The sequence below is a fragment of the Muscardinus avellanarius genome (genome assembly GCF_963383645.1).
Source record: "Muscardinus avellanarius genome assembly, chromosome: 2".
NCBI lineage: Eukaryota > Metazoa > Chordata > Mammalia > Rodentia > Gliridae > Muscardinus > Muscardinus avellanarius.
Genome location: NC_137787.1, coordinates 7,494,230 through 7,511,458, shown reverse-complemented (window position 1 = coordinate 7,511,458; position 17,229 = coordinate 7,494,230). Strand labels below are relative to the sequence as shown.

Sequence of the window (17,229 nt, the reverse complement as noted above, 5' to 3'; positions counted from 1 at the left end):
TTTATATTTTATTTGGAAACAGGGTCTCACTAAGTTGCTGAGAGCCTCACTAAGTAGCTGAGGCTGGCTTCGTGATTCTCCTGTCTCAGCCTCCCTAGCGCAGGGATTACAAGCGTGGCCACCATGCCCGGCTAGAAGGCCTTTTAATCTTTATCTGTTGCCACTTGTGAAAGGAGTACTATCATTCTAGGGAGAAATACTGCACTTCATAGGAAATAGTGGCCGTGCTAACGACCGCGTCCATGGCTCTGTTGGATCAAATCGGCAGGCTGCCCAACTTGATTTAGAGTTCGCATTAATTAGAGTCTCTTTTTTCCAGAGATTTTTATTGCTCTATATTCTTTTCCTCTAGAAATGGTTCCTGATGTCCAACAACCCTTGACACAGCTTCCCCCAGACACAACCTCTCCTCTTCTCATACTCCCACCTCCTGTTCCTGCTCCTGGTCCTGCCCCGCAGCCAGTTGACATACCAGCCATTGGTGCTCCCGGGATGGGCAGTGTGTCTACGGAGCCAGATGATGAAGAGGGTCTCAAACACTTGCAGCAGGTAGAAATTATGCTACTCTTGTCTCCTTTCAGACTGCCATAAATATTAGAAAGTCTTAAATGAACATTCAGATGTAGAACTTTTGCACACTAGATTTTAAGTACTGGAAAAGTTTGGTTATTTAGTATCTATTTGCATGAATAATTGTCTTTCAAATCATTTCATGCTTATAAATTTCTGCTATTTAGTAGTCATCATGTCAGGTTATTTTTTGCTCTTCTAAGGTTGCCCTTAGCTGTTTACTTTTCTTTTTGGACATTAATGGAATGTCAAAAATGGCAAATACCAGCAGCTGTGGATGGTCACTGTGTCTTGTTCTTTTTTTTTTCCCTCTAGTGTGACAAAGAATATAGTTAAAAGTCTCAGTATATTAATATCTTTATTCATGTTTCTCAATTTCTCTAAGATTGTGGATAGCACTGTTATATGTAAAAATTATAGCTTGCTTTTCTACAAAAGATTTTTTTTTTAAGGATAGGATGATGAGAAACAGGAAATGTCCAAGAAAGAAAGAGAGGAGCAGTATCTTAATAAAGCTTGTAAAAAATTTTATTTGCAATTGTATTTAAGCCTTTTGTTTTATTAATAGTCCTGGTGTGCATGTGTGTGTGTGTGTGTGTGTGTGTGTGTGTGTGTGTGTGTGTTACTGAGGAGTGGACCCAGGGGCATTCTAACTTCTGAGCTATACCCCCAACCCTATTTTTTATTCTTTATTTTGAAACAGGGTCTAACTAAGTTGCGAAGGGCCTCACTAAGTACCCGAGGCTGGCAGCAAACCTGCGATCCTCCTGTCTCAGCCTCCTGAGTACTGGGTTTACAATCATGTGCCACCATACCCAGCTAATATCACTGCTTTTACAGGTTTATTTTATAGTTCATGCAGTTTAGAGTTGACCGATGGCTTATTAGTTTTAAAACTAATTACTGTATTGATTAGAAACCTGGGCTTTGATCCATACCCGGCTCTATTTCAATCTCACTCAGTTTGCTTAATTTTGAGACCTTGGGAAAAAACTCAAGTGTCTTTGAGCCTTAGTTTCCTACTCTGGAAATGGGATAGTGCCTGTTTTTTAGTGTTCTCGGGAGAATTGGGTTGTTGCCTGTTATGTTCCTTAAATAGTGTCTTTCAGAAATCAAGTAGTTTAAAAAAAATGGGCATTATTATTTTTGTAAGTATTAGTTTAGGATCATCGTTTCCTTGACTTTTGTTTTTCTTTTATTAGCAAGCTGAGAAGATGGTAGCTTATCTTCAAGACAGTGCACTAGATGATGAGAGATTGGCATCCAAACTACAAGAGCACAGAGCTAAAGGAGTATCAATTCCGTTGATGCACGAAGCAATGCAGAAGTGGTATTACAAAGATCCTCAGGGAGAAATTCAAGGTAAGCTGTTCCTGTCTGCTTCAGATGCTGACCTGTCTGCCATTATTTCCAAATCAAATCTCCCCCCACCCCCCTCCTCCCTCTCTCCTCTCTCCTCTCTCCTCTCTCCTCTCTCCTCTCTCCTCTCTCCTCTCTCCTCTCTCTCTCTGGTGCTTGGGAATGGAACCCAGGGGTTTTCTACCTTTGAACTACACTCCTCACTTTTTTTAAATTTGGAAATATGGTCTCAGAAAGTTGATCTAAAAACTACTAAAAAGCGTCTGAGAAAAGTACTGTACTACAGATGAATCTCTTAGAAGGTTTCTATGGTGCATAAATTAGATTAGAATGGAAGAGAACGCCGTAAAGGATATTTATAGCTTCTTCATTTCTGCCTTTAAAAATCTTTGCTTATAACCTGCAATTAGTTATTTACTGTGTTAGCATCCCGTTTAGGACAGCATTTACTGACTACCCTGTGAACTTGCACTAATGTATTGACCGCTCTTCAACACTCACTTGTCACACCCAGTGCTCTTCTCCTTCTTGGCATTTATTGCTACCTGGTGTTGTATATATTTGTTTATTATTACATTCTAGTATAATACCTGAGAGCAGGGTTGTGTGTGTATGTGTGTTTTAATTAAATTTATTTTTAGGTTTTGTTTTTTACCATTGAATATAATGTTCACTGTGGTTTTTCTACATATAACTTAGTATATTGAAGTAGATTTTTATTCTTAGTTGGCTTTTTATTATAAAAATTGTTGAATTCTATCAAACTTATTTCAGTTGTGCATCAATTGAAATAATTATTCCTCCCTTTATCCTGTAGTGTGTTGTATCACATTGGTGAATTTTTATACGTTGAACCATCCTTGCATTCTAGGAATACATTGCACTTGGTCATGGTAGATAATCCTTTTTATGTGCTGCTGAATTTGGTTTACAATTTTTGGTTGCAGATTTTTTCCATTTGTGTTCAAAAGGGATTTGAGTCTGTGTTTTCCTTGTGGTGTGTTTGTTTGGCTTTGCTATCAGGATAATACTGGGCTTATAGAATGACAGGAAATATTAACTACCCTTTGATTTTTTTTTTTGTTTTTGGAAAATTTTTTGAGAATTGGTATTTAGTGTTTGGTAGAACTTGTCAGTGCAGCCTATCCAGGACTTTTCTTTTTGCCAGATTTTTACCAATGTAAGATATCCTTTAACAGATAGGTGGTTTTCATATATTTTCTGCCAATCTTTTCTCTTTTTTTAGGGGGATGGTAAGGATTGGAACCAGGGGGATTCTACCTTTGAGATATACCTCCAGTCCTTTTTATTTTGAAACAGGATCTCACTAGGTTGCCAAAGGCCTCCGTAAGTTGCGGAGGCTACAATCCTCCTGTCTCAGCCTCTGAAGTACTGGGATTACAGCTGTTTGTCACTACACCCAGCTTTTTTTCATCCTCTTAACAATAATCTTTAACAGAGCAAAAAGTCTTAATGAAACTAAATAGAATTTTTTTTAATGGATTGCTCTTTTTGAAATCTAAGATTTCTTTGCCTAGCTTTAGGTTTCAAAGATTTTTCTTACATTTTTCTTCACATAAGTTCTGTGTTTTACATTTAACTCTATGATTAATTTTGAGTTAATTTTTATGTAAGGCAGGGATTTTCTAAGTCAGGTCTTTTTGTTTCACTTTTTCCTGTTTGGTGTTTTTGTGTGTGGGTTTTTTTTTTTTTTTTTTTTTTTTTTTTTTTTTTTTTTTTTTTTTTAGTACCGGGGATGGAACCCAGGGGCATTCTACTTCCGAGCTACACCCTCAGTCCTATTTTTTATTCTTTATATTGAAATAGTGTCTCACTGAGTTGCAAAGGGCCTCACTAAGTAGCTGAGGCTGTCCTGGAACTGCGATCCTCCTGTCTCAGCCTCCTGATGCTGTGATTACAAGCGTGGGCCACCACGCCCATCTCCCTGTTTGGTTTTGCCTGTGAATATCCTTTTGCTTCTGGACCAAGGCAGTCTTTCTTCCCTTAAGTTGCTTTCTTCCACCTTTGTCCAGGTTCACTTTTATATTTTTAGCTTCTTTGCCTTTTCATATAAATTTTAATAATGTCTGTATTTACCAAATACTTGCAAATATTTTTATAGTTATAATTAAATATCTGTATAAATTTGAGGAAAATTGACATCTTTACCATGTTGAGCCCTCCAATCCATAAACATGCCAACAATTAAGATTTTTTTATTTCTTTCATTAATACTGCGTACTTTTCAGTATAAAATACCTATACCTAGCTGGGGATAGTGGCACATACTTGTAATCACAGAACGTGGGAGGCCTAAGGCAGGAGGATCACAGATTTGAGGACAGTCTCAACAAGTAGTGAGACTCTCATCAACTTAGACCCTGTTTCCAAATAAAAATAAAATAGGGCTGGGGGTGTAGCTCAAAGGTAGAATGAATGCCTCTGGTTCAATCGAGAGGGAGAGAAGAAGAGAAGGGAGAGGGAGGGAAGGAAGGAGGGAGGGGGAGAGAGAAAGAGAGATTGATTTATATCTGACTCTGTACGTTTGTTTGGGTTTTTTGGTACTGGAGATTTAACCCAGGGGTATTCTACCTCTCTGTTACACCCCAAGCCGGTCTGGGTTTTGGTTTTGAAACGGCCTTGCTAGGTTGCTGAGAGTCTCACTAAGTTACTGAGGCTGTCCTTAAACTGAAGCCTCCTGTCTCAGTCTCCAGAGTGCTGGGATTACAGGTGCACGCCCAAAATTATATTAAAGTATAATTTTAACTTTACAATTGTAATTAAAATTGTTTTTAATTGCAATGTTTATGTATTCGTTGCTAGTTTATAGAAATACAGTTGGATTTTGGGCATTTATCTTAATTGTTTATGACCTTGCTAAGCTCACTCATTCATTTAAGGAGTTTTTAGTTTTCCGTTCTTTGGAGTAGTTTCTTTGAGATTCTGTGTAGACCTGTCTACACAGCAGTGGAGATGGCAGCAGTGTCTGTTGTGAAGACCTTTTGTTTCCCTTGTGCCTCGCCGTGCATCCCATCACTCTGATGAGCTGGAGTGGACACCAGACATCTTGGCCTCTTATTTGTGCGTTCTACTCTTAGTGGGAACAGTCAGGTCCTCTTTTTCAAATTGAGGAAACACTTTTATTTTCCGAATTTTCATCATTTGTAGGTATTGGATGTTGCCGAATGCTTTTTTTGCATATATTGATGTGATAATGAGATTTTTCTTCTTTAGCCATTTCATATGGTAGATTACATTGATTAGTGTTTGAGTACGGAACCAGTTTAGCATCCGTGGAATAAACTCGACTTGATCATTGTGTGTAATCCTTACCGAGACTTGTAAAAGATACTGTTTTTTGTATTGTCTGTGGTTTTAATATTAGGTTAATATTAGTTTCATAAGTTAATTGGGTAGTATTTCCTTTTATTTTCTGGAAGAGGTTTTTTTTTGGGGGGGGCGGGTGGTACTGGTGTTCCTGGAAACCCTTCTACCCTCCGGGCTACATTCCCAGACACCTATTTTTTTATTTGGAAACAGGGTCTCCTAAGCCAGCGTGGCTGGCTTTGAACCTGCACGATCCTCCTGTCTCCGCCTCCCAAGTGCGGGGATTATAAGCATGAGCCACCATGCCCAGCGTCAGTGTTAATTTTTATTTAAATGATGGGTGGAATTCTTCAGTCCAACCACTTGGAGATTTTCTTTTTTGGAAATTTAAAAGTTAATAAGTTCAATTTCTTTAATAGTTACATAGCTAATTATGTAATGTGGGTGAAAGTTAATATGAGTTGTTTGTAGTATTTTTTTATTATCTTTTTAAATCAATAGATTTTATAGTAATATCTAGTTTCATTTCTGATAGTAGCAATTTGTATATTTATCTTTCTAGATCATTTGTATTAGAGTTTTATCAGTGTTATGAATCTTCATAGAATCAACTCTTTTTCATCAACTTTTCTCTTGGTTTTGTTTTCAGCTTTATTGATTTCTACTTTTTTTTGTACTGAGGATTCAACAAAGGGTTATTCTACCTCCTAGCTATATCTCCCTCCCCCCCTTTCTCTCTCTTTTTTCTTTTTCTTCCTTTTTTTATGGCACTGCAGATTGAACTTAGGGGCACTCTATCTCTGAGCCATACCCTAAACCCTATTTTTATTCTTTATCTTGAAACAGAGTCTCACTAAGTTTCAGAAGGCCTCACTAAGTAGCCGAGGCTGGCTGTGAACCTGCTATCTCCTGTTTCAGCCTCTTAAGTACTGGGATGATCGCGTGCCGCCACGTCCAGTTTATTTTCTGTTTTGTAATAGCATCTTGCTAAATTGCTGAGGCTAGCCTCCAACCTGCTAACCCTCTTTTCTTTGCCTCCTGATTACTGGGATTATATGATTTATGCTTTTTATTATTTTTTCCCTTCTGGTTGCCTAGGCTTTATTTATTTATTTATTTTTTCTAGGTTCTTGAAGTAGAAATTTAGATTATTGATTTGGGGCTTTTTTTCTTTTCTAATGTGAGCATTTAATACTGAAACGGGGTTTCTTGAGAAGAAACCCGGCGTTTCCTTAAGATGAAACGGAGTTTCTTGAGAAGAAACTCGGCGTTCCCTTACCAGATTCTTGTCTGCGGTGAGCAAAGAATGATACCCGCAGACCGCAGGAAGGGGAGTAAAAGGTTTATTGGAAGCAGCAGGGAATAGGGAAAAGTGGCTGAACACCCCTAAGGGCTGTCAGAACTTTTGATGTCCAGCAGCTGCCTTCAGGTCACTACCCAAGTGTAGCCCGGGCCAAGTGCCTTCAGTTTCAAGCTGCTTTCTCCCAAAGTTCACGCGATCTGCCAGAAAGGAAGTGCAGGTCACCCCTAGGGGCCCTGGTCGGCCTTGATGTCCAGTGGAGGCCCTCAGGTCACTACCCAAGTGTACCCCGGGCCAAGTGCCTTCAATTGCACTCCACCTTCTCTCAAAGCTAAGGCGACCTGCAAGAGAGAGAGAAGCTCCCCAACGGGGAGGGGTTCCTAGAGTGGGTAACCATCCTGGTGACTGGTCCAGGGGTTTATATATCTTGGCATGTCCTCTGTTACTTGGAGTCTGGGAGGCAGTTCTTAAAATTTGCATAGGGTATTTGCATGTCCTTGAGGGGTCACCTTCTTTCAGTAGAGGTGTCAGACTTGCTTCAGGGATGTCTCCTGGGTTTGTTGATTAGTAAACAGATGGTTTTCTCTGAACCTTGGAAGGGCTGGTCTCTTTTTAGGAGCCTTGGAAGTTAATTAGTATTCGTTGCCCCTCAGGAAATTAACTTTTTCTACTGAGGCCTCTTCCCTATCTGCCTACTTCCCTTTTACCTCCTCAATACTACAAATTTTTCTGTCTGCATTTTTTTTGTGTCTCATGAAATTTGATATATTCTTATTTTCATTCACTTGTTTGCATATGTATATTTTGCTTTCCCTTGAAACTTCCTCTTTACCCTTGAATTATTTTGAAGGACACTTTAGTTTCCAAGTATTTGGAGATTTTCCTGTTATCTTTTGTTGATGTCCAGCTTTGTTCTGTTGTGATCAAAGAGCACACTGTATATTATTCCAGTTTTTAAAAATTTAAGGTTTGTTTTCGTGGTGTAGAATGTGGTCTACTAATGCTGGATGTTTTGTGTACACTTGAAAAGAATATATTTTACTGTCTTTGGAATGCTCTAAAAATGTCAACTTGCTTCTGTTGGTTCATATACTAGTTTTTCTATAATCTTGTTAATTTTTTTTGTCTAGTTGTTCTACCAAATGTTGAGTGGGGAGTGTTACCGTCTTTTATTATAGGTCACAGAGTACAGTAAATATTTGTTGAATAAACTCATTAATGGTTTATTGATTATAGTGCTTTGTTGATTTTATATATAAAATCCTTCATTATTTCTTACTGTAAAACATGTAGAAAACATTATTTTTTCCCAAGACCAGATTTAGTCTGAACTGAGCAATAACTTGTAATTTGTCTTAGTTTAGTTGATTTTTGTTTATATTTTTTCCAGCTTTTGCTAGTCTCTGGCAGAACATAAAATTTAAAGAACACTTTCAGCCCTGAACATTTGTATTGTCTGTACTAAAGTGATGAAAAGTCCACCAGGTTCTTATTGGTTATATCACTTTTCTGAAAAATTAGTTGCTATAGAGATTAAATGAGATATAGACAATGATCCTATTTAAAGTAGTGAACACACTGCTGAGAATTTGGCATGTATTATAAAAACAAGAGTTGGGGCTGAGGTTGTAGCTCAGTGGTAGACTGCTTGCCTAGCATGAGCGAGGTGCTGGGTTTTTATCTTTAATACCACTCAGTACCACAAAACAAATAAATGTAGGACTATTTCAAAATTGTTCCTGTTGTATTTTGTGAATTAGAAGCTGGTTTTTTGCCTTTGGAGGTAAATTAGAATGCTATAATTTTTTTTTTTTTTTGGTGGTACTGGGGTTCCTGGAAGCCCTTCTACCTCCGGGCTACACTCCCAGACCTATTTTTTACATTTTTATTTGGAAACAGGGTCTCCTAAGCCAGCGCGCGCGGCTGGCTTCGAACCTGTGCGATCCTCCTGTTTCTGCCTCCCAAGCGCGGGGATTACAAGCGTGCGCCACCACGCCCGGCTTATAATTTTTTTTTTTTTAACAGACCTAGGGAATATTTTTTTGCTTTAAGCCTAAGTGGATTCTTACTGCCCTTCTGTTTGATTGATATCTTTATAGGTCCTTTCAATAATCAGGAGATGGCGGAATGGTTTCAGGCGGGCTATTTTACTATGTCTTTGCTGGTGAAGAGAGCATGTGATGAAAGCTTCCAACCTCTTGGTGATATCATGAAGATGTGGGGAAGAGTTCCCTTCTCTCCAGGTCCAGCTCCGCCTCCTCATATGGTGAGTACCTTCCAGCTTGCCTGGACTGACTACAGAGTAGGCAGTGTTACAGCTAATAAGGAATAGATTATTGGAAAGTAATTGGAATGGTGATGGCAGGTCTAAATGGAGACTGAGTAACAGCTCTAGTGACTGTCAAAAGACCACAGCCTTCCCACGCAGTCCTTCAGTAGCTTTCCAGCTACTACAGAATGGAGACCAAATCTCTCTTGACCTACCTCTCAGCCCGGCTGCCTCCTAGCCTTTGTGAGCTGCTCCTCCTCACCCCCCCTCCTCCTCGTTGAAACTGTTCCTGACTTCTCCCAGTGGAGTTCCTTTTAGTGATCTCTGGTTGTTACTCTCCTGCCCTTTCCATCTCCAGATTAGAATGACTGGTGCCTGGCTGTATAGTTTAAAAAAAAAAAAAAAAAGGCCGGGCGTGGTGGTGCATGCTTGTAATCCCAGCACTTGGGAGGCAGAGACAGGAGGATCACGCAGGTTTGAAGCCAGCCTCAACTACTTTAGTGAGGCTCTCAGCAGCTGAGACCTTTTGAAAATAAAAGTAGGTCTAAGCTGGGCATGGTGGCGCACGCTTGTAATCCCTGCGCTTGGGAGGCTAAGACAGGAGGATCTCACAGGTTCGAAGCCAGCCTCAGCTACTTCATGAGGCTCTCGGCAACTTAGTGAGACCGTTTCCAAGTAAAATATATATTAAAAAAAAATAGGTCTGGTAGTATAGCTTGGAGGTAGAAAGCCTCTGGGTTTCACCCCCCACTACCACCAAAAATAAATAAATAAATAAATAAATAAATAAATAAATAAATAAGTAAATAAATAAGTAAATAAATAAATAAATATAGCTGGGCATGGTGGTGCATGCTTGTAATCCCTGTGCTTGGGAGGCAGAGACAGGAGGAACACGCTGGTTTGAAGCCAGCCTCGCTAGCTTAAGAGACCCTGTTTTCAAATAAAAATATAAAATAGGTCTGGGAGTGTAGCCTGGAGGTAGACGGGCTTCCAGGAACCCCAGCATCACCAAATAAATAAATAAATAAATCTGAAAGTATAGCCTGGAGGTAGAAAGCCCCTGGGTTCCATTCCCAGTACCACCACAAAACAAAAGACAAAAACTGTTACTGTGAACTCTGTATTTCTACGTTAACTAATTTACGTATTCATCACCTATATTGAGGGCCTGTGCCAGGCCCTGGGATAGGTTTTTATGTGATGAGGACAAGTACAGCATAACCCTGGCTGACAGAGGAGTTTGTAGGTTGCACAGTGACACTCACGTTTTCTATGACTCAGAATTTTAGGTGAAGAGAATTATTTGTGACATTCTCCTAGTTGTTTTTAAGTTCAAAGAGAAATTATACTGTGTATTACTTACAGGCTTACATACCAAACTTGAGCCTTATTTTCCTTCTCTGAAGTTTAATTTTTTTTCTCCTTATGTGTCAGGAGCCAAAAGCTCATCACTGAAATCTTGGCATCTTGCTCAGGCCCATTCCCAATTTGTATTTCCAGGCCGGAGCCCCTGCCACGCCCAAAAGTCTTTGCCTTTGCCTTTGCTCCAGAAGTACTGATTAGAAGAGAGCTTGCCTTCACAATGACTCTTCCTTGAAACCAGAGTTTGCAGCCGGGCGTGGTGGCGCACGCTTGTAATCCCAGCACTCGGGAGGCTGAGACTGGAGGATCGCAGTTCGCGGACAGCCTCAGCTACTTAGTGAGGCCCTCTGCAACTCAGTGAGACCCGGTTTCAAAATAAAGAATAAAAAATAGGGCAGGGGGGGTGTGGCTCGGAGGTCGAATGCCCCTGGGTTCCACCCCCAGACCTGCAAAAAAAAAAAAAAAAAAAAAAGAAAAAAGAAAAAATAGCAGTTTTAAATTTGCCGATAGTTGTTTCTGTCCTGAGTTTTTAATGAGTAAGACAAATGTCCCTGAGTTTTAGATGATCCCCCCCTAAGCCATTGTATATTAAATGTTTTATTTCAAACTATAATCAGTGAGCAGGGTGGGCATGGTATACACTTGTAATCCCAGCACTTGGGAGGCTGAGTCAGGAGGATTACAGGTTTCTTTGCAACTTACTGAGGCAACTTAGGCTCTATTTTCAAAAATAGGGAAAAAAAAGTATAAAATAGGACTGGGGGTGGAGCCAGAAGTAGAATGCCCCTGGGTTCCATCCTTAGTACCACACATGCACATAAAACTATAATCAGTATATAAGAAATGATTTGCCTAACCTAGACTGTAGTACCCTTATGTTTTTATTTCTGTTATCATAGACCTCACATTTCCTTCTTTTTCACAATTTTAACTTAGATTATAACCATATTTGAAATATAAGCTAAAAACCCAGGATTTTATTGCAATTTACTTTGTCTAACTTAGAATATATTAATAAAGATAAAAAGCCCAGCACTTGGAAGGCTGAGACAGGAGTATTACAGGTTCAAAGCCAGCCTCAGCAATTTAGTAAAAGCCTGTTTCAAAATAGAAAGGAAGCCAGGCGTGGTGGCCCACACTTTTAATCCCAGCAGTTGCGAGGCTGAGACAGGAGGATCATGGTTCAAGGACATCCTCAACTACTTAGTGAGGCCCTCTGCAACTCAGTGAGACCCTGTTTCAAATTAAATAATAAAAAACAGGGCTAGCCGGGCATGGTGCGGTACACTTGTAAACCCAGCATCTGGGAGGCTGAGACTGAAGGATCACGGTTTGCGGACAGCCTCAGCTACTTAGTGAGGCCCTCCGCAACTCAGTGAGACCGTGTTTCAAAATAAAGAAGAAAAAATTGGGCAGGGGGTATAGCTTGGAGGTCAAATGCTAATGGGTTCCATCCCCAGACCCACATTCTACCTGAAGAGCAGGAGTGAAGAATCCTAGCAATTCCTCACCGTAGAGGAGCTCTTATAATTTAGACATCATCTTATTCCACTAGATGGCATTATTTAGTTTCTAAAGATGCTAGAATTTTTAGTTAAGGGTTTGGCAAAAGGGTGAAATGTGAGGTAAAGGTCTTGGATTCATTTTGTTTGCAGAGACATGTACTGTCTTTAGACTACTTTCAGTTTGCTTAATACGATTTTTCCTCTACCCTTGTCCTCACAGGGAGAGTTGGACCAGGAACGACTAACCAGGCAACAGGAACTCACAGCCTTGTACCAGATGCAGCACCTCCAGTACCAGCAGTTCTTAATACAGTAAGAGCAGTAAGGCATAGGCTATACTGTAGCACCCAAAGAACTTCAGATACAGTCTGCTCCCACATCTCGCCTTACAGCAAGGAGCAGAGGCTGGCTGGGCACTGGAGTGGAGTACTGGTGGCACGTTATTCACTGTGCATTCTAATTTCAGTCCTCCTTTCTTTTTCTTTTAGATTTTTAAAAATACTTTTATTGGTGAAATGTAATTATACATCATATGAGATAAAAAGTGATACATCACTTAGTTTATTCCCCTCTGTCTACCTGCCACCCCCTCCATGCATGTTAGTGAGATTGGTAGTGAGAACTTGTATGGACTTATCTTCTTAAATGCCAGAAGTTTGCAGAAGATGACATGTTTTTAGCATTCTGTCACTATGAACAAAATACTTGACAAGCACAGCTTAGAGAAAGAAAGTTTATCTAGGGTTCACAATTTCAGAGGTTTCATAGGGCATCTGTGGTCAGCCAGCTCACTACAGCAGTACATCTTGGTGACAGGTCTTTAGGGCATGGTGGAGTAAAGCCGCCCTGTCTTGGTGGCCAGAAGCAGATCAAGAGGAGGGTGCCTGGGGACACGTATGATCCTCAAGTCCCCTCCCCAAAAAGCCTTCCCCAGCTCTAGCCACACCCTGCAGCTGAACCTTGCTGCCGTGGGTTATACACTCAACACAGGAGCTTTGGGGGGCTATTCTAGACTCCAACCATAACAACCCATGATTCTAACTTTTAAGGTCTGTGTTTACTAAGAGAGCAGCCAACAAACCTTTGAAGAAGCCAGTGCCTCCCGAGGCTTGCTGTCCATGGCATGCAGGCAATGCAGAGGCGATATAGTGGGAAGACATTAAAGGCTATACTGCTAGGAGAGGTGTGGACGATGGCAGAGCCACTCGGGTGGTGGGTCCCTTTCGTGGGAGAATCAAGATTTGCTCTGTTGCACAGATCGGCAAAAAGTTAGGCCTTGGAGACTTGCGTGGTTTTTTTTGTTGTTGTTTTTTGTTTATAATAAACCAGTGTCACTGGGTCATAGACACATCATTTGTCTACAGGTTTACTGTGGATGCTTTGACCTCACAAAGGCAGAGTTGACTAGTGAAGCAGAGACGAGCTGAAAAGACTGGCATTTTCAGATCTTTTTTCAGATCTTTTTTCTTTCTAGAAAAGAAATTACCTAAAAAATTCCAAGTTTAAACACACAAATTTGAGCATTTTTATAGACATGATCTTAGTCTTTACAAAGGGTATTTCATTTTGAAATGTAATTTGGGAGGGGTCTTATTTTAATCTTGAGAGCATTTACCAATATCTGACATATATATTATTTGGTTTTTGGATTTTTTTGTCTTCTCACTAGAAATATGTCATCTTTTGAAATGAATTAAGGAATTTCCTGTGTGACTTTTTTGCCATTTCTGATGGTGGCTTTGGGAGGCAGTGAACTAAACATCTTTCAGTGCCTCATTCAAATAAACTAAGTGTAGATAAATAGGTTATGCTTTTTTTTTTTAACTTTTTGAAGACAACAATATGCACAGGTTTTGACTCAACAACAGAAAGCAGCCTTGTCGTCCCAGCAGCAACAGCAGTTGGCTCTTCTTCTCCAGCAGTTCCAGGCTCTGAAGATGAGGTTGGTGGTCCTTCCATGTCCGTGTGTGTTTGTGTGTGTGTGTGTGTGTGTGTACATACACATACATTTGTGAAAGAAAAGAAAATTTGGTACAATGCGGTAACTCTGGTTTCAGAATATCCATACATTATATGTTATGTATAAACAGTATAGTTTTAAAAAATAATTTAGTTGGAAGTAAGCCTTTATTTGATCATTTTACTTATAGAGGATATACTTTTGAAGGATAACCAGAGGATAACACTTGGGAACTAGTATAGCCTTATAAATCTGTAACAAAATTATAGTCTAGAATTTTGATTTCACTTTTACACATGATTGATATCCCAGAAATATATTAATAATACTGTACAGAGTTATGATCTTCTGGAACTCCCAAACCTCTAAGGTAAGATAAGGCAACCACTAAGTAAGGAAAAAGGAAAATTACATAAAGTTTTAGGTTTCTGCTATTTCATATTATCTTTTGGGGTATTTGCCTTAGTCCCCGTGTCAGTTACTGCTCTCAAATCTTTTTTTTTTTTTTTTTTTTTTGCGGGTTTGGGGATGGAACCCAGGGGCATTCGACCTCCAAGCTACACCCCCTGCCCTGTTTTTTATTCTTTATTTTGAAACCGGGTCTCACTGAGTTGCAGAGAGCTTCACTAAGTAGCTGAGGCTGTCCGCAAACTGCAATCCTCTAGTCTCAGCCTCCCAAATGCTGGGATTATAAGCGTGTGCCACCACGCCTGGCTCCTGCTCTCAGATCTTTACTGTCCAGTATAATTAGAAGGACTCAGTTTATCATTTGAACCTTCATCCAGCATGTTAATGATGGGACCTCTGTTCTAAAGATGGGCCACTTTGGGGTTGATGTGCTAAGAGGCCGGACTAACCCAACACACAGGACATTTCAGAGACAGAACTAAAATGCAGACCTCTGGCTTTTTTGTTATAACATGCTGCCCCTTTGACCTTTATGGGGATAATCTGGACTTTACTTTTTATTTTTTTGGCACTAGTGGGTGGAAACCAGGGGCTTTCTACATCTGGGCTATACCCCAGCCCTATTTTATTTATTTATTTATTTATTTATTTATTTATTTATTTATTTATTTTGGTGGTACTGGGGGTGGAACCCAGAGACTTTCTACCTCCGGGCTGTACTCCCAGACCTATTTTATATTTTATTTGGAAACAGGGTCTCACTAAGTTGCTGAGAGCCTCACTCAGTAGCTGAGGCTGGCTTCGAACCTGTGCGATCCTCCTGTCTCAGCCTCCCAAGTGCAGGGATTACAAGCATGCGCCACCACGCCCGGCTCCCCAGCCCTATTTTATAATTTATTTGGAAACAGGGTCTCACTAAGTTGCTGAGAGCCTCATTATGTACTGAGGCTGCCTTGGAACCTGTGCGATCCTCCTGTCTCAGCCTCCCAAGCACTGGGATTACAAGCGTGCACCACCACGCCTGGCCTAATCTGGATTTTTAAAAAATAGATATAGCCATCATTTACAAATTAATATTTGCTAATACCATAGAAGATTCCAGAAATATAATGACTGCTGCAATTTTTGTTCCTTTCCTAATAATTATTGTTTTAATAATGGTAGGTTTTCTTTAAAAAATGTAGGAGTTTTTCTGGCTTAATAACACAGAAAACAAATAATTTAGAAATTTCTCTTGTTTTTTCAAGTGACAAGAACACGTTGATTTTTTTCTTAATTTTCCTTTTGCAGAATATCTGATCAGAACATCATTCCCTCAGTAACTAGGTCTGTGTCAGTACCAGACACTGGATCTATCTGGGAGCTTCAGCCAGCAGCCTCACAGCCTACAGGTAAAAATACAGACTGGCCTTTACTACAACTCCAAGGACTCTGATCTATTCTGTATTGAATATTAACAGAATGTTTCATTATTAATAGATTCCAGCAAAAGATGGAAAGAATTGTTGAAAATATAATGTTAAGAATTTAGTATATTCAAGTTTCTTGAATTTTGAGTCTTCTTCACCCTCCCCCCTCATTTTTTGGTGCTGGGCTTTGAACCAGGAGCATATTCCTCCAGGCTCCTCCTTCTAGTCTGTCCGTCCTCCCTTCCTTCCTTCCTTCCTGTCTGTCTATCATTTGGAAGCAGGGTCTTGCGAACTTGCTGAGGCTGTCCTCAAACCTACAATCCTCCTGCCTTAGCCTCCCAATACTGAGGTGACAGGTGTGTACCACCCATGCCTAGCCAGTTTCTCCTTTTATGTTGCTCTAGCCAGTTTGGAAAAATTCTTTGTGTTTGCTCTCTTTGGTCAGTGTGGGAAAACAACAAAAAACTAAAAACATAAGTAACAGCAGTCGTCTTCTTTTTTTTTCTTCTTGCGGTACTGGGCATGGAACCCAGGGGCACTCTACCTCCGAGCAACACCCCCATCCCTATTTTTTATTCTTTATTTTGAAACAGGGTCTCACTGAGTTGCAGAAAGCCTCACTAAGTAGTAGCTGAGGCTGTCCGCGAACCGCGATCCTCCTGTCTCAGCCTCCCAAATGCTAGGATTACAAGTGTGCGCCACCACGCCCGGCTAGCAGTCTTCTCTTCTGAGTTAAGGATTGCCAGCTGTGTTAACATTGAAGATACCAAGGAATTTTGGGAAGAGAAAGGTCTACTTTGAAGTGAATACCTTCCTTCACTTACTCATCTTTTTGCATCTAATTAAAAAATTGGGGGTTGGTTTTGTTTTTTTCAGTCCTGATATTGAAAAGTAGGTACTTCTATTTCTTAGGGATTAGTATCTACAGAGGTAGAAAGTTTGAATAATGAGTAGTCCTTAGTCCTTATAAGAGATAATAGTTGGTGTTGAAAATTCTCAGAGACCATAATTGTCATTAGTGTTTTCCTGGAGGTACTGAAAGCCATCAAGCCATTAATACTGACCCTGTCCGTTGTGGCAATGAAAGGACTGATTATCTTCCTTTATCTTGGCATGCTATGTGTACATTATTTTTCTTGATAGCCTTTTATATTTAGAATGTTAAAATATTCTCCAAAGGTTTAGAAACTCTTAAGTACCTTATTAAACATTTTTTTCCATTGGGTTTGTTTACAATCAAAGCCCTAGGTGTGGTGGCACGTGCTTGTAATCTTAGGACTTGTGAGGTTGGGAGAGAAGGATCACCGGTTCTCAGTCAGCCTCAGCTACTTAGTGAGACCCTTGGTTTTACACAAACAGTATTTAATAATTCATTAATAGTAGATTTTAATAGGAATGTACAAAATAGGGAATGCTGAAAAGTGCTGCTTCTTTGGCCATAGGAAGGTGGACTTTAAAGAAACTTATCTGTTTACTTCTACACTGACCCTGTGCTGACTCTTAGATCAGCCAGCCCAGTGGCATGTGTGCCCAGCCTTTCCAGAGATCTCTCGCTACGCTGTACTGCAGCGCACACTCCTTTGATTGTGATGACATTCACACAATGTCATGTTGCAGTTACCAGTTCAGTGGCATTGAATCCATTTGCAGTGTGCAACCAGCTAATTCCCTTTAATCACTGTGTATTAAGAGGCTGTACCGCTACTAGAAATCAGCGAGCTCTGGAATCCATCTTAACATACCGATTGAGACCTTGG

General features: G+C 40.1%; 1 protein-coding gene across 2 annotated transcripts in view; it reads left to right on the top strand.

The window, feature by feature from the left end:
• Window positions 1–17,229, top strand: part of GIGYF2 (GRB10 interacting GYF protein 2) — a gene marked incomplete at both ends in the record, with an annotated part of 106,643 nt that overhangs the window by 62,733 nt on the left and 26,681 nt on the right. For both annotated transcript variants that reach the window (XM_080689774.1, XM_080689773.1), the window contains 6 exons: window positions 353–549; window positions 1,773–1,932; window positions 8,656–8,822; window positions 11,916–12,007; window positions 13,530–13,637; window positions 15,354–15,454. In XM_080689774.1, coding sequence (XP_080545900.1) covers window positions 353–549; window positions 1,773–1,932; window positions 8,656–8,822; window positions 11,916–12,007; window positions 13,530–13,637; window positions 15,354–15,454 — 825 coding nt within the window. The remainder of the gene's footprint in view (window positions 1–352; window positions 550–1,772; window positions 1,933–8,655; window positions 8,823–11,915; window positions 12,008–13,529; window positions 13,638–15,353; window positions 15,455–17,229) is intronic.